We start from the raw sequence: 17,440 nt of genomic DNA, 5'->3' as shown, positions 1-17,440 counted from the left end.
CATCTCTTAAAGTGCATACCATTAAACTTTTCTGGCTTCAGCGCGTCGGCAAAAGCAGCCATAGAAAAACTAGGAAATTGTCTACAATAAGGTTTTTGGATTGTTGAATAATTAGACAAATTCCAAATTAAATTCCGAATATAAATCATGACCAAATCAGAAGAACTGAAATAAAAGCCAAATCAGATGATGCGTACTGATTAGACTTACTGATTGTTGGCGCGCGCCAGGATCAGCTGAGTCGACGATGTCAGAAGATCACGAGCAGTCGCGTGAAGACGCTTCCCAAAAACCTTATTCGCCCTCTCCTGGTGCAGGATCTAGAAGACGAAGGGTTCCGGAGACCTGCTCTCCTGATCGCAGATGCACCTCTGCGGTCGGGACGAAGGGAACTAAAAGGCGGCTCAGCTATGAAGAGAGGCGAAAGCGAACTGGGATCTGGGGATGATTTGGAGGCTGGCTGCCGGGCTCCTTTTATAGGGCCGAGTCCGCGACCCCCGTGCTTATCCACCCACGAAAATCTCGCAATCAGTTGAGATTTTGTAGCGATCGGTTAGGATAAGCGTAACAGCCAAGAAACCAAAAAATCAAACGGCAAAAGGTAGCCGCGCCCCCGCAAGGCGAGGGGCCGGATTTCGGCGGACCATTCACGCGCATGTCGTGCGCCCGCGCCCTTCGCCCCGGCCCGGCCAGGCGAGCGAGCGCGCGCGTGTGGCTCTCCACACTCTCTCCTCTCATCCATGACTTGGTGAGTGAGTGTGGCTTCCATATTTAAGTTAGCTCTACTCCACAAGAGCTAGCAATATGGTGCTATTGGTTCCACCTATCCCTTTGCCATCCACTTATATGGGCTTTTGAGATTTTCCTGGGATTTATTTGAATAACTTAATTGGGCCAAGCCCATAAATCCTAACATGTTTTGGATAATCATATGGGTAGAAAATTATTGGACACAGTCTTACACTCTCACATGGATGTTTTCCCTGAAGTACAAATTTAAGTGAACACCGAATATATATGAGATCATTTGTCGGTTAGGCTATCTTCGGTATCTTATCCGTGTCGATACTTATATTTAAACTTCACTATATAAATAGTACAGACTAAGATACAAAATAGTATTTTTAATGACCATATAGCTAAATTGCTGGACACGATCTTATCTAGCCTATACTCATGGCCCATGGACGCATCAGGATCACTCTCAAACCCATAACGAAACTTGCTTGATTACGCTCCTCAAGTAGTAGACAAACTCGTCTCTTCTTATATATATGTCCTCCCCTGTATATGCTGATGACGGTGAATATGGCATATATACATACAGTATATAATATAATACTCTTTCCTTACATACAGAACATTTTCTAATACACATGAACCTCTACGTACATTTCTACTACTAGCCACAAAAGGTGTGGGACGATACGACAAAAAAAAAGAGTGCATCAAACAGCTTCAATCCACATCTGATACGGTCATATGTGCAGCTGGCATGCAGCCAACGAGCTCGAACAACGGGCGCATGCATGTCGGCACGCGCTAGCTTAATTAGTTACTTGCCGCTGGCGGCAACGCGGCGCGGCAACGGCGCCGTCGTTGCCGACGAGCATGAGGTACTTGTCCTTCCTGGTGAGCATGGTGCACTCGTACCCGAGCGCGTCCGCGATGAGCCGCTGCACGCGGTTGGCCACGTCGACGCTGCTGGCCGCCGCCTTCTTCTTCTTCCCGTCGCCCGCCACGTCCGCCGTGTCCACCCTCTTCAGGAACTGCACCGTGTAGCACACCCTGGGGTTGCACAGGAAGTAGAAGGGGTCGGCGGCCTTCCACCCGCTCGCCGTGGTGCCGTAGAACATGGAGGCCTCGGCCGCCAGCGCCACGGGCACCACGCCGCCGGCGCCGCCGAGCTCCGCGAACAGCGGGCTGAAGCGGAGCAGGTACGGCTCGCGGCACGTGGTGCCCTCGGGGCACACCACCACGCTGTCGCCGCGGGCCAGCAGGCGCGCCATGGCGGCGCCGTCGCGCGCGCGGTCCCGGGCCAGCCGCACGGTGGCGCCGATCGGGGAGATGAGGTCGGACACGCGGCTCAGGCTGTAGGACACGGCGCGCACGGGCCGGTCCAGCGCGATGGACACGTACACGGGGTCGATCAGCGTGCGGTGGTTGCACGCGTACAGCTGCCCGGACCCGCCGCTGTTTCCCGGCGGCGGGAGTGAGCCGCGGAGGCGCCACGACTGGCCAGTGGCGGCCAGCAGCGCCGTGGCGACCTTGTACGGCAGCGCGAGCGCGACGGCCAGGCGGAGGATGGCGAGCGCGGCGCCCAGAGGAAGCCACGTGAACATGGCCACCGTGTTGAGTGGCGTCGGCAGAAACGCGAGCCGGCCGTCGTGGAAGACCAGCGGGGTGGGGTAGTCGCGCCGCGCCAGGCGCCGCCACTTGCTCTTCTCCTCCGGGCATACCACGTACACCTCCTGCAGAGAGATGGTGGTGGTAGTCAGCAAAAGCAAAAGACACATCGCTGTCGATCGTGCATGGGATTGGTGATCAAAGCACGCTACGCGCGATACGAGTAATACGACCTTGCAAGTGGACGCGAGAGGGCTGCTGGAGAGGAACGCCACGGAGCGTGCAGCGGAGAATCCCACGACGTCGCCGGCGCCTTCCCCCGCCGACGTCCTCTTCGTCATCAGTGCCATCGTCGCCTCGCAGTCTTCACCACCTCCCTCCATGAGACCAGTGTAGAACCCCCACGCCGTCTTCATCTCCCTCGCGGCGACGGCGGCCGCGGCCGGCACCTGCAGGTACTCCCTGAGGAAGGGCTCCACCATCACGCGCGGCATGGCGCTGGCCCACACAACCCGAGCCGGGTCGCCGACACGCCGCGCGGCCTCGAGCGCCTCGGCCGCCACGTCCTCCAGGAGCCACCGCGGCAGGACGGCGCGGCCGGCGCGGAACGTCCGCGCGCGCAGGCCGCAGAAGGCGACCGCGGCCATGGCCCGCACGGCCAGGTCGCCGCCGCCGAGGCAGCAGTAGCAGCAGCGGATGGCGGGGTAGAGGAGCAGCAGGACGAGGCCGCGGAGGAAGCTGCCGGCCTCGAGCGCGACCAGCATGAAGTAGGGGAAGAGGGAACGCGACAGGAGCAGGGCGCCGTCGACGTCGACCACCAGCACCGTCCCCGCGCTGCCAAGCCGTGCCGCGGGAGGGGCGTGCCTGTGGACGGTGGGCGATGGGCTGTTGCGTGCGGCTGGTGGCTGTGGCCGGGGAGGAGTGGCTGTGCCGGCCCGGACGATCGCGGGGAAGAGCTCGCTAGCCGCAGGCAACATCTTCCACGCCATGGAGACCTACTACGTGCTCTGGGCTTTGTTGCTAGCTAGCCGCTACTGCATTGCACTTGCACACCACCTGGCGACTATATATATAGCTAATGCCTAAACACACGGCATTATACCTATACAGTATATGCAGGTAGAAGGAAGCTCAGATATTGTTTCTCCATAGTCTGTTACTGGAGTGATCGATGTCTGCACACAACACAAATTCCAATATGGAAACATACGTGATCATCGAATGCTAAAAGAATGAATGTACATGTGCAGCCGTGCAGGGCTTTTGCTAAGGACATGTACAAACTGGATACTTGTTCAACACTAAATTTGACAGGGTAGGAAGGTCCACGCCCTAGACACCAAATTTGGCATGTACGAGCGGACCATCTGGCCTTGCATTTTGGCCTGGACGGTTCACGCCCCGTACGATCCGGAATTAGATTAATTCAGATTATAGTTCTTATCCTTTTATTCTAATGACCCACGGAAAACTGTTGGGATCCATCTAGGAACGTATACAGACCTCTTCCTATATATAAATGGGTACGACCGATTAAGACACACACAATCTAATTGAACCAATGTATTTAAAATCTAATGGTGCCATCGGAGCCGAGGTTTGGTACCTAAAACCTAAGCCTCGAACCTAAATCCTTTGGATTTTAGGATCCGGTTGAGTTTTAGATCTACAACAAGGAGAGGAAGAGATCACTCATGTGGCACAATCTATAACCCTAAATCGAAATCTTCAAACCCTAAGTAAACCCTAACCCTAAGATCCTAAATAGTATTCACCCGAGCATACAAAGAAAGAAGAAGATGCACAATGGCCTTACCTTATTCGTCGCTAAAACTGGCGACCACAATAAGAGGCGACCCAATTTCCCGTCTCACGGGCGCAAGCGCGCACGAGTCTTAGGACGCCGCAATGATCCCACTCAACGGCAGCACTCTCACCCTTGGGTTTGCTTGCACATCAACGAGAGGCAGCATGAGCACCACCACCACTCCGCCATGATCTCCTCACTCTCACCGAAGTAGGGATGGGACGAAGGGAAAGAGGGCCGGGGAAAAGAGAGCACAGTGCCACTAGGGGTAGGAGAGAATGAGCTAGGATTTAGGATCCCGACAAAATTCTTGCCTTTTATACTTGGGCGTAACAAGTTCTAGCTATCGGATCTAAGCGAACGGTGCAGATCAGATGAAAATGATAGTGGGCTGGATTTAGTCTAGGTAGCCATAAAACTTTCCCGGCCTAGGGCGCGGGAAGGCTAACCGTTCTATGGGCTGGTTTAGGCTGGGTTTTGGACAAGCACTAAGTTTCTCGTTTATCCATTTTTATATATTATTCTGTATAATTATACATATATATAGCATTGTATATGATTAAAATTGTTGGAATAATATTAAGTTAATTTACTAATAATTTACTAAGCTAAGTTTTAAGCTTAAACTTAAGTTTTAGATAAGTTTTTGCTACTAATATCTGTTTTATTCTTTAAATAAAAGAGATGATGAATGAGATAAAGTAAAAATCTAATTGTAACTAAGTCCTCTCATTTGTACCTAATCAAAACCTATACAATCTAGTTGAAAGGATACCCAATGGGAAGTAAATTGGGATTTCCTAAATTATATTGTGCAAAGTAAAGACTACACTCAAATCCAACTTTCACGCCCTTGTGCCTAATATATGGTAAAAAAAAATTGAATGCTACTATAATGGTGAGTGAAACAGTGGTGTAATATCTTGCCTAATGCATGAGTAATTGTGTTCCATGCTTGAAGACCTAGAATTTAGGTTGATCTTTTCTCTTGTTCTTGCACGACCATTGCACGCACGCGTCGTGTCTCTTCCTCTCTCTATGCGTCGTGCATTACTATGGTTTCCATTTATGCTTGACTAGAGTGTAGAACATAAAGACGCTATACTTGTTCTGTTGGTTGACTGAGTGTGAATTTAGGTTTAGAGCCAACAACCATAGTTGAATTCTCATTTATGTATAGTTCTAAAGTTTTATCATTTAAATGTAGAGTGCATAGAGTGGTGAACGGAAGGGAAGGAGTGGCGCACGACACCAGTGTGAAGTGACTGAAACTGATGCTTTATAGTAGTCTCGTGCGTTTAGAATGATAAGCAATGGACGAACTTTAGTTGAGGGACCAACTGTTGAAGGCCTGAATTGAAACCAGCAAACACGTGATCCAGCAAAACTGAAAGTTAAACTAACAGAGACAGCAGTCAGTTTCTAGTTCGTGAGAAACAGCTAGTTAGTAGTGTAATACAAGAATCTAAGCACATCACGATGAGGGAAACAGCTTTGATTCGTAGGAGAAGCGATCCAACTGAATCCTCTGTGCGAAGTCAGAAAGAAACTACCTACGATGCTTAACGAGATGCTTAAGGTCTTGTTCGTTTCCATCGGATTGCACCCGGAATCGTTCCACCTAATCAAAGTTTATATAAATTAGAGAAGTAATCCGGTTAGAAATCGTTCCGACCCATCAATCCGGCAGAAACGAACAAGGCCTAAGGAGGTACGACGGGTTCAGATCGATCCATCACAGCTCTCGATGGAAAGGCAGTGAAAAGCTTCATAAGTTTGGAACAGGTGAACACAAACATTTACATCTCTTGTTGTTTTTCACACATACGTCGTCTGTGTTTCAGTTTGTCAGGCGACAAAACTGGAACATCAGGTTACCGACTACGCGTGCCAACGGCGGCTTCAATCAAAATCAAGAACAAATGTGTACAGCCAGTAGAGGGCAAGCCAACACACAATCCACTAAACATTGTGGAAACCAGCAGCGCGATACAGCCAGCAACCAGCAATGGCTGGCGACGATAAATGCCACCGGATCATAGCCACAATGTCTGATTGGAGACATAGGAGCGTGTACCATGTCTAGCAGTACACTGATTGAGAAACGTTTAGGCCGATCAGTCATGAAATGGACCCTACAACGACATGAAGTAGATTACAGCGAGATAACAGGCAGATCAATCGCGAAGATTCCTCTAATTACTAGCAGACCATATTTATGATGGACTCAAGCAGCGAGGTACAGATTACAAGTCCTGGGCTATAGTATACACAGCTGATCACGATATCATCTGAAACCCAACTAAATGAAACATAAAGCAAATTATGGTAGAAGAAAATGAGGTGGCCATAATTCTTTATTTTTTTTAAGAAAAGAAGTAGCAGAAATATGGAGCTGCCAGATGTAAAACAAGCGAACACAAGCCATCACATTAAAAAAATCCGAGATGGCAAAAAAAAAAAAAGCCCGTTGGTGTGGTAATCTGAAACATGCGAAATAAAGTGGTGACGATAGGCTGATCAATCAAGGAGTTTCCTCCAATAATAGCAGATCAGATGCATGATTACCTCAAGACTTGCAGGTGAAATGCTACAAGTTAGCTGAGAAGCGAGCAAGATTCCCGAACTAAATGCTAGTTGTTGATCATTTGATAGAAACTTGTGAGGCAATTAATACAAAACAGTCCTGAACATTCCTTAGTGCTTGATCATTGATGAAGTTTGTGCAAGGTCCCCTCGCAACCATCATTCCTTGTCATCACATGACCTGAATCAAGTTGGCAACGCGGTCATGTTTTGTCAGTACATAATAGTACAAGTTCCTCCAATAAATAATGTTTGGAAACGATGGCGTGCCACGGTCTTATTCCTTGCGTCGGTGTCTGGATGTAAGCGTTGTCGAGTTGCTTCTTTGGCAGTGTGTGGCTCGTCTTGGGAAGTCGAAGCTGCTCATCTCTTGTGTTTGAGCTTGGCAACGATGACTCTAGATGTTTGTGTGCGGGGGTTGTCGTTGTCTAGGTTGTTTGTTACGGCGTTCGCTGGTTTTTCTACCGTGTGCTCTATGTAGGCTTTGGACCCGGTTTTCCTTAAAACTGGGTCAATTCCATTCCTTCAAAAAATGTTTGGAATACTAGCCCCTGCTCTCTGGCTTCAAAAACTAGTCAAGTACACGTCAACAAACCCGCTGAACTAGTGATGAGGTGCTGATATATTTGGTGTAATAAAATGAATCTAGCATGTTCGGTCGTCAACAAAAGAAACACGGACTCTCCAACCAAATACAAAACTTGCACACACATGAAGTTAGCCTTCTAAAATAAAGAGAAATGAACAAAAAAAGAGAAGCCTGCCAACAACTTGCAGATCAACAAAATTGGAGGAGCTTTTATGCTCCAAATACTTGATGCATGCACAAATTTAAAGCAGAAACCAAAGGGTTGCTTCCAACAAGTTACCCCTGGGAATGCTACAAGATTCACACAACCCCCGCTCCTGCTGAATGGCTGAGGCAAGCATCTTTGGGGTCTTTGCGTGTACTCATACCTTATTTGCAGTCCGAGAAGGCTGTATTCAAACTAATAATATAGTATTTAAGCTTTTGGTTTCCTTGGAAAATAAAGTTGCACAAAAACAAAGGTGCACTAAAGAAAGCATTTACAAGGGCTGTACCAACCATAGCACATATACCTATCTCATTATCATGCAGTGGTCCTTGGCATCAGAAAAAAACACCTAAGTGAAACTTCCTCATCATACAGACACAGATAGTCCTTTCTATAAGAGCTAAAAAGACTTAAACTAAGTGGAAAACCATACACTAATGCTGCCTCAATACCTTCTCTGATGTATACTTCTTCACCTTTAGCTTTGTGTTCCTTCTTCTAGTGTCTTCGTAATTATCCTCATCAGCTTCATCGACATAAATAATTTCAGGCTCATCATCAGCTTCAACATCATCCTCATCATAATTGGCAGACTTTGGCTCACTCCTAGCATCCTCATCCTCTTCCTCTTCCCCCTCATCTTCATATTCATCATCAAAATATTGTTGAGCTCGCAGAGTGTGAAATACTGGTGGGGGAGGGCAATCTTCAGTAATTGCCTCATCCCGTTTCATAACCAGATGTCTGATGATCCTCTCATCCTTGTCTAGCAGGGTCTTGAAGTCATTGATGTATCTTGACTCTATCTCAAAGTTCATTAAAATGTAATTGGCATGTGTTGCTTTCTTTATTTTGTAAGCAAGCCTGCGCAGCCCCCAATTGTTAAGCCTCCATATCCTTCCTTTCTTCTCCCTGATAAAATCTACAAGGGAACAAAAAAAATAGTTGTATGTTAACTCTTCAGTAGTATATTTACCAACTGTTAGACTATTTCATAAAATGTAAAAAAAAAGAGATAAGCTCAGGTATATTGGCTGATTGAAGCAAATATAATAGAAACACGTACAGCAAAACAGCAAGGAATAGAAAAACAACATTTTCCTTCCTGGCCTAGAGATTGCACATAAGGATGGGAAGCACAAAGGCAGCAAAAGCAAATCAGATAACACTAGCAAGTCTAGCAGGAAAAGGCCTTATTATAAGAGTGCCTAACCTACAGGCAGAACATGACATATAAGTACCTTAGTTTTCCTCTAGCTCTAGGTGGTTAAGATTAACTCATTTAGTTAGTATATTAGAGAGAGAGAGAGAGAGAGAGAGAGAGAACTACAGCGTGCTAAAAAAAGTCACCACCACACAAGTGATGTCTGAGTGTTGATAGACATACCTTGTACTTTTGATACAACATTTTCAACTTCTTCAACACGGTCCTCATGAATTAGATAAACTACTTCATAGTGCCGCACTGTAAAAGGATGAAGTTCAAACTGAACTTAGAAAGCCAGCACAAATGAACAGCAAGCGATGCCAAAATAGAAAACAATAGCTGGACATAAGAGGAAAGAAAAGAGCTCTTACTTCTTTTCAGATTTAAATCACTTTCTAGCTCAATATTAAGAAAATCATACAGCTTTTCTGCAAAAAAGGATTAGAATGATAATAATATTCACATGAACCATAAAAAGGATCTTTACGGTACCAAAATGGACATCTAAAAAACTTTATAGCAGAAAAGCGAACCTTCGTCTGCATCAGCAAATTCTGGTGACACTTGACCATCCTCTCTCACCATTTTCTACAAAACAACAAGAATAAAAAGCATGTAGTTATTAAGCCTATTGCAATAGCTTTCAAGCTTCCCTATATAAAGCTTAAAAGAATCTCCTGTTTCTACCACAACTGACCAAATCCATAATTTTCATTTGCCTTGGGAAGATTTCACCATTTTATTTTCTATTTCCTGTTCCCTCTAGTGGGAAACTACTAAGTGCTCGTTCCATAAATTTCAGTTCTATAGGAAAATGTCCCTGTTGTCATGAATAGAAGATGGTATTGATTGGCAATGGTTACTATACAAGAAAACTAAAGCACTGTAGAGGTTTACACACAGACGCAACTATACAAGCATATAACACTAGAATATTCCTAAAAAAATCTCATATCCACCATTCGCAATAAGAAGGCCTGCTTACACATATTGCATTCAGGTAATGGCTGCTGCCGAGTCATTTACTAAAAGTCTAAAACCATTGCACTCAGGGAAGCATCTACAAGCAGAAACACGGAAGCAACTATGTCCTTATTCTCATCTCCCAGGCTTGAACACTAGATAGAAGCACCTAGAGGCAGCCTATCAGGGAATGGATGAACAAAGTTACAAAAAAAGGACCGAACCTTTCTAAGCAGGACGGCCTCGGGGAACAGCCCGGCAGCCTCGCCCGGCTTGGGGGTGAAGCTGTGCGTGTCCACCCGTTCCTCCGTCTCGCTATCCCGCCCCCTCCCCCTCTTCTTCTTCGCCCACACTGCCACGGCCCCCTGCCGCCTCACATCTCCTCCAATAGCTACGCGCAAGCAGTTCATACGCATACGATACGGCGCCGGCGATGTCCCGAATAGGAACAGAGCCCTCGGCACTGCGGTGGCCTCCATGGGTATTGGCCGGAGACGCCGGAGAGCGAGGTTCTTGCCGGGGTCTTTTTTCCGGTGTGGCCGTGTGGGGACGCCGAACGAAATGAAATGCGGGCGAGGAGAAGGATAAGGTGATATTTGGGCCTTCATCTAAATGAGATGAAATTTGGGCCTTCAAGTGTGCGTCCATCGTTTTTTGATCCTAGCTGAAGGCCCGACCTGTACTCCTCTCGTCATCCTCTTCGTTTTGACCTTCTCTGTCGAGCTTTTTCTAGTATAATAAATTTCATGTTGTGGCGGACGGGCGTAATGTTCGTATTAGAGTACGAAGATTATATTAAAATGAATAATATATATATTATTATCGATCTTAATGCCTTATAATGTTATGTTAACAACCAATACATAATATTAATATAAAACAAATTATATTTTATAATGCGAATATCACAACAATAAAGTTTAAAAAGTGATAACTAAAGCTAAGCAAACTCGGCTCGCGCATAAACAGAAGAACGCAGTTTGATGTGTTTTATTAGGCTTTAAATAAGTCGTCAGTAGAGCTAGACAAAATACTTATGATTTGTAAGCTCGCTCGACTCTATTTCAATTTTATCATAAGCTAAGCTAACATATCATCTTGATTTGTTAGCGAGCCAGCTTAAACCGAGCTCGAGCTAGCTCAATAGCTCGAATGAGCAACCATCTGTTAGCAAAATAACACATGCACTTATATTGGATAAACTAATAAGTAGTGCTGGATATCAAGCTAGCTCGACTCGTTAAGGAATCAAGCCAGAGAATCAGCTCGACTCGACTCAACTCGTTTAGTTCGTGAGTCACAACAACAAAAACAATATATGTATATATACAACAATATAATCAATTGTTAATTAATTTTAGACCAATTTAACACTAAAAGAGTATTAGTACTAACAATTTTATATATAACATCAATTCAACACCAAATTAACACAGATCATCACTTATTAGTTTATCCAACACAAGTGGAGACTTTGTTTTGCTGACAAATACTAGCTCGTTCGAGATGACGAGCTGGCTCGAGCTAACTCCTTAACAAACCGAGCTAAGATGCTAGCTCAGCTCATGATAAAATTGAAACAAAGTCGAGTCAGATCTGAGTCGAGCTAACCATGAGCCGAGCGAGCTGACGAGCGTTTGGTGTTGGGTTGATGTGGTATATGAAATTATGAGTATTAATACTCTTTTCTAGCGTTAAATTGGTCTAGAATTAACTAATATTTTATTATTGTATATATGTGTATCTTTTTTTTGGCTCGCAAGCTAAACGAGCCTGCTCAAGCTCACAAATGAGCCAAGCTGATTCTCTGGATCGATTTTCTAGCGGGCCATGTCGAGAAATCTTGTTACCTTAATGGGCCAACTCAAGCTCGACCAAGCTGAGCCGAGTTGACTCTATATCTAGCCCTAACTATCAATAGCAAGCAATGTAAAACTAATCACAGTAGCAGCAGAGCACACACACACTAAATCTCAATCGACATCATTTGGGTGACGATAGATTGGAGAGCAGGTAGGGAGACAACAGAAAGTCGTGCACAAGACCATACACATAGTGCCCCCACCACAAAAGCAGATGAGATGAGATGAGATGACGATGCAGAGCAGCAACACCAGCCATCTATGGGAGCAAGGGCGATTCCAGGGGCAGAGGCATGTAAATAATATAAAATACCTTCTAACAGACCCCTCGATCTGATTTGTCCCCCCTCCCAACTCAAATCCTGGCTTTGCCCCTACGTGGGAGCAGGAGCGAGGGCAAGCAGCATATGAAGGTAAGCAACATAAGAGGGAGGGAGGATCTCGTACCTATAGAGCATATTAGAGCCGCCCTTGAAGGCTTCCACGGCGACGCCCGTAGAAGCAAGGGCGAGAAGCAGGGGCCACAACTTTGCTCGAGGAGGGGGTGTTTGAGAGGGGGTAGGGCGGAGAGGGGAGGGGAGAGAGAGGAGAGGTAGCGAGTGGGGCGCAACAGCGAGCATGAGAGAGGGGAGGGCAATCGACGGTGGGAACACCAAGAGTGAGCGAGGAGAAGTGGTGATGGGGGAGGGGACGGGTAGCGGCTGCGTGGCCCGAGGGGAGAGGGAGGTTGGGCGCATAGGCTGCTCGGCCCGATTGTGTTGGGCCATTGTGTGTGGAGGGGAAGTAAATGCACGACACACACGTTTAGTGTGTGACACACGACCACAGTGAAAACTGGTGATTTACAATATTAGAGAATAATATTTATATAACATAGTTTTTAAAATAATATTTATAATTTAGGATTTTAAGATATTATTTAAAGTGATAAATTTCTCTAAGATAGTATTGTGACTTTCTTTTATACCTGTTTTGACGTAGATACTGGAGTATAGATTTAAGAATTGGAACCAGCTTTCCAGAATTCTATTGTTTGGTTGCACATGAAATTGAGATTTGGAATCAGAGATCCAATTCCCTGGAATTGGACTATAACTAGAAACTCCCTCTCCCGATACAGAGTATTACTCCTATGTATCGAGTGGAATTGAACCACACAATTCCGAACTCTAATTCAGTGGCATCAAAATAATAGAATTGGAATTACAACTCATTTCAATACCATGGCTGATTTGTAATTGAACTCAATATAATTCCACGTCCTCCAATATCAACAACCAAGCAAAGTATTACTTGTTTTAATTTAATAGTTTCTAAATACCTTTAACTTTTCCTTTAAACTTCATGGCGTCGTTCCCCTAGGCGCAGCCTCAACACCTGCTCCCTTTGCTCCTAAAAATGATTACAAATCTTTTACAAGTTTAAATTTAAAATATGAAATAATCATTTTATTTTAATAAAAAGGAAATTCAGTTAAATTAAAAATACTCTATGGCTAAAAGAGATCTAGATATAAAACATGTATCTCATACAACTATGATTTAATAACAAAATATATTGTCGGATACCTAGAAACGGGGTACCCAAGGCAAGGCCTACAAACCTCTCTCTGGCCTATTTACCAAAGTCCCCACTGAGCAAGTCTGTGAACCGTGGCGACCGACAAAGTTCCCACCGAGCAAGTCTGCGAGGCAGGACAATAAACCAAAACCCTCACTGAGCAGATCCGCGAGGAAGGAGCCCGAGCCAACGTAGTCAGCCCATGACGACCGCGACAAGACGCAACATTACCAAACCACATCCAGACCATACATACCGTACCAAATGGTCTCTGACAAGCACGATGGAACACCACTCGTACGCCCCCAGACATGTCCTCACTAACTCGCGGTGTCGGTCAACTCTGGTCGCAGAGACCTGATCACCGATGTCTCTATAGTGGCCCATACACAGGAAAGGACGAGACAATACCCTATACCAAGTGTATACCTGAAAGCATCTAGGCCCCTGGGTGCTTTTAGTGATGTGACTAACGTGTGTTTTGCAGAGCAAATTGTAAGGTGGGCCACATTGCAGGGAGTTGCGCTACAACTGTGAAAACAATCCCTCAGATGAGAATTTGAAGCAATAGTTGAAAGAGGTGAATCAAAAGATGAAGGACTTCATATTTTCAGTGTCGAAGGAGTTGTGGGACACTTGGTATAGAGTTAGGACATCTATTTTTGTTTTAGCCGTACTATAAAGAGGGGTTGTGGATTAGTAGTTTGACCAAGAGAAATCTAGTGTAGTGTCGGTGCATGTTCCCACTCACAACTAGTGCTAGATGTCACTCTAGTGCTTACTCACAAGTTAGAATAAAAAACGGGTTATAAAATCACAAGAAAAGAAAATGTGTTGCTGTCCTAGGGGCACCGGACTGTCCAGTGGTCCCCTGGATAGCGGGCCCGAGGGCACCCGAGAACTAACCCTGAGCTGTGAAAAACCCGAGAGCAAACAATTCCGAATAGTTGAATTTTAGCCAGCACCGGACATGTACTGTGCAGTGTCCGGAGCAACTCTAGAGCAATGGCTAGATGTCAAAACTATCTGTTGGGAATAGTTGACGCACCGGACTGTCCGGTGTGCCCATGCGCAGTAGAGCTGTGCAACGGCTAGTTTTGGTTGGTGGGTGTATTTATACCCCCTCCACCAGCCATATTAGTGTCTTGCTACCCCAACCACATAGTATTCATTGTTAGAGCATTGCAAGTCCATAAAGCGTAGTGAGGTGATTAGCAAAATTATAATCCCTCGTTAAGACCTCATTAGTGCGCATGAGAGCCACCTAGAGAACACACCACATGCATTAGGATTCTCTTGGTCAAGTGAAAATCTATGGCTTATTAATCTTGGTGATCAACATCACCTAGACGACTCGGTGGCGATTGGAGTTCGGTGATCACCCTAGAGGATTTGTTGGTGACCCGACTTGATGGTTGTACACGGTCGTGAGGGATCCACCGTGTCGGAGAGGCAAAGGATCATCTCATAGTGAGCACTTAGTTCTTGCGAGGACCAAGGGAGAGCGATACCCTTGCGCGGGTGCTCCAACGGGGACTAGTGGAGAGTCTCGACTCTTTGATACCTTGGGAAAATTTAGAGGAGTCTTCTTGTCCCTACTTTACTTTCCACATTTACTTTGAACATTTTACTTTGTGTATTTTCTTTGCTAGTATTTGCAATAATTTCTTAGGGTTGTTCTCTATTTCATAGCTTTTACTTCTTGCTAGTAAATTGGGTGAAGTTGGGCTCATGTTTAGGGTTTAATCTTTTGTAAGAATTTTAGAAAAGCCCAATTCACCCTCCTCTTGAGCATCGTGATCCTTTCAATTGGTATCAAAGCTGTGTTGCTCATAGTTTAGCTTAACCGCTAGAGTTACGATGTCCGACGGGGATGGACCTCCTCCCATTTTTGATGGTGACGATTTTCCTTGTTGGAAAATTCGTATGGAAGCTTACCTAGATGCTATAGATATTGGAGTCTACAAAGCCACCACCCAAGGGTTCCCCCAACCTAGAGATGCCATAAACCTTTTGGGTGATGAGAACAATTATGAGAAATGGAACGCAAAGGCCAAAAACGCTGTTTTTACGGGTCTTTGCAAGAATGTGTTCAATAGAGTTAGAAATCATAAAAATGCTCATGATTTGTGGTTGGACATTTGTGCTCTGCATGAAGGTACTAAGAGTGAGCATGAGGAGAGATATCATATTGCTATGAGAAAGTTAAATTCCTTTGAAATGCTTGCTAATGAAACTGCAAATGATATGTACTCACGACTCAATATTCTTGCAGAGGAAGTGAATGGATTGGGACTCACTCCTTCAATGGATCAAGTTGGGTGCTCGATAATGAATGTATAAATCATATTTGGAGATAGTAGCAAGGGTGGTAACAATTGAATCTCAAGTGCATATTATTTTCAAATCTTATCTCTTTTGTGACTTGTGTAGCCACTAAGGAAAAAGAAGCACTTGAGGATATACATAAGTTGTTGATTATGAAATAAAGGTCCAATTGTAAGATAAATGAATATTATCATATGGTCAACAATCCAAAACTATGTGATGTACTCTCTCTAGTTAATTTGGATTTGATTCTTCTATATTAGACACTCACCATAATATGGATTAAGTCAGCCCTTTAGACTTCATTGAATAACCATGCATATCATCCATGTCATTCAAAATATATTATGCATGAGGGCTAAAGGGAAATTTAGTCCATATCATGAGGTTTCTCTATTTTAGCAACTCACTTTCCTTCCACATATAAAGGGTTGCTAAATAAGAAACTAATGCGTGTGCTACTAATGCCATCTCTTGTGTTGAGTTTATCCATAGAAAATCTATGTTAAGAGATGGTGCTTATTATTAAATTGGATAAGTCACAAGCGTAAAGGATACTATTCAACTAAAGTAAGATGAAGTTGATAAGAGGCCAAGGTATGAAAACTTTCTCTCTTTAAGTTGTTTTAGTATTTTATCCTTAGTGGAATGTACCATAGTATATGTTAAATTCCTTGCAATATAAAATGTTCAATAGTGCATATACTTTGACATCAATCATATGTGTGCACTAATTTAAAGGAATTTAATCTATCCTAATGGGTTTCAAGTATGATGATTCATTTGTCATCGACATATAAGGATCCTAATTTGTGAAACCCTCTCTTGTGTTTTTTAATGCTCTCTTTTCTAAGTGTTTCAACAAGGTCCTTCCAAGTTCTTTGAAGATGGATTCAAAATCTACAAATATAAGAGTATTGGTTCTTTCAATCATTGAGTTTCAATGGGCCTCATATCAAGTATGATCGAACCAAGCAAAGATGAATGAAGTTCAAGATTACTTGGTTGGATGAAATCATAAAGAGAAAAGAAATCACAGTGAATCAATAAGGAAGTTGAACTATATTGTAAACCAAATAATGAAGAAGTAGTGACATAATCACATAATATCCTTCATTATGAGGTTTGAGGTTCATATTAGCATGCTTTACCCTTCAGGATTTCAATTGATATACTTTTAGTTCTTAAACTTTCAATTGGTATAATTTTCATCATCTATTTAAAGCATGTTATGTTAAACCAGGATATAGTGAAAACTTCACCTTTAACCTCATATTGTTGATGTGCATAAGTGTACTTTGTGTACCCTTGCATGCACAAATTGAGAGAGAGTTTAGCCTATATCTTGTGAGACTAATGATTTCTTTCAAGTTCATGTTGTGTAGTCTCACACCTTAGTGAAAGGAGAACATAATGAGGATGAGTGGTTCCAAGGAAATGATCAAATATTTACCACATGTCACCCCATGGATTAGTTCTATTGGGGAACGATATGTGTTCTCTAGCATAAATTCAATTGTTTAAAATATATTATGCCTTGACCAAGATATATGATGAACTCCTCTAAGATCTTAATTGAATCAACTGCATGTTACAAGTAATTTGAGTACTTGATGCATACATTTAGGGGGAGCTCATTCTATATCCTGTGTCCTTAAAGACTAACATTTTCTTTTAGGCCCCGTTTGTTTCCTTTCATTTTGAGGAATTGGAATCTTACTATTGGAATAGGCTATTTTTTTAGAATGTGACATTCCACCACTTTCCAAAGTTATCATATAAGCCTATCTCGAATTCATAGGGTGAGAGATGGAAATTGATTCTATAGATTTACATGCTATTTTTTTGATGTACAACTTATAGCACACTATTCTACTTTCTTCGTTATAACATGAATGTAGTATATAACTATATCTCTCATATGATTTAAGGTAATATACAAATATATTACATATATAAATATATGAACTTAATTAGTTTTGTC

The 17,440-nt window shown here is 43.9% G+C and overlaps 2 protein-coding genes across 2 annotated transcripts; both read right to left on the bottom strand.

The window, feature by feature from the left end:
- Nucleotides 1–1,244: 1,244 nt before the first annotated feature.
- LOC103650549 (probable glycerol-3-phosphate acyltransferase 3) lies at nucleotides 1,245–4,430 on the bottom strand. The gene is made up of 3 exons (XM_020551126.1): nucleotides 4,163–4,430; nucleotides 2,580–3,521; nucleotides 1,245–2,471 (listed from the first exon to the last, which is right to left on the bottom strand). The coding sequence occupies exons 2-3, from the start codon at nucleotides 3,333–3,335 to the stop codon at nucleotides 1,548–1,550; spliced, it is 1,680 nt and encodes a 559-aa protein (XP_020406715.1). The 5' UTR covers nucleotides 3,336–3,521; nucleotides 4,163–4,430; the 3' UTR covers nucleotides 1,245–1,547.
- A 3,257-nt stretch (nucleotides 4,431–7,687) lies between these two features.
- LOC100284375 (30S ribosomal protein S6-like) lies at nucleotides 7,688–10,274 on the bottom strand. The gene is made up of 5 exons (NM_001157270.2): nucleotides 9,931–10,274; nucleotides 9,277–9,331; nucleotides 9,115–9,171; nucleotides 8,924–9,001; nucleotides 7,688–8,458 (listed from the first exon to the last, which is right to left on the bottom strand). The coding sequence occupies exons 1-5, from the start codon at nucleotides 10,183–10,185 to the stop codon at nucleotides 7,971–7,973; spliced, it is 933 nt and encodes a 310-aa protein (NP_001150742.2). The 5' UTR covers nucleotides 10,186–10,274; the 3' UTR covers nucleotides 7,688–7,970.
- Between the last annotated feature and the right edge of the window lie 7,166 nt (nucleotides 10,275–17,440).

Source organism: Zea mays, chromosome 3 (assembly GCF_902167145.1).
Source record: "Zea mays cultivar B73 chromosome 3, Zm-B73-REFERENCE-NAM-5.0, whole genome shotgun sequence".
In the NCBI taxonomy this organism is placed as follows: domain Eukaryota; kingdom Viridiplantae; phylum Streptophyta; class Magnoliopsida; order Poales; family Poaceae; genus Zea; species Zea mays.
The sequence above is the reverse complement of the archived record's forward strand: the minus strand, read 5'-3'. Positions and strand labels throughout refer to the sequence as shown.

Coding starts and splice junctions, on each gene's coding strand:
- LOC103650549 (XM_020551126.1), bottom strand. CDS start 3,335: ATGGCGTGGAAGATGTTGCCTGCGGCTAGCGAGCTCTTCCCCGCGATC. Junction 2,472..2,579: donor CTCTCGCGTCCACTTGCAAG/GTCGTATTACTC, acceptor ATCTCTCTGCAG/GAGGTGTACGTGGTATGCCC.
- LOC100284375 (NM_001157270.2), bottom strand. CDS start 10,185: ATGGAGGCCACCGCAGTGCCGAGGGCTCTGTTCCTATTCGGGACATCG. Junction 9,172..9,276: donor ATTTGCTGATGCAGACGAAG/GTTCGCTTTTCT, acceptor CCTTTTTTGCAG/AAAAGCTGTATGATTTTCTT. Junction 8,459..8,923: donor TGTTGTATCAAAAGTACAAG/GTATGTCTATCA, acceptor GTTCCCTTGTAG/ATTTTATCAGGGAGAAGAAA.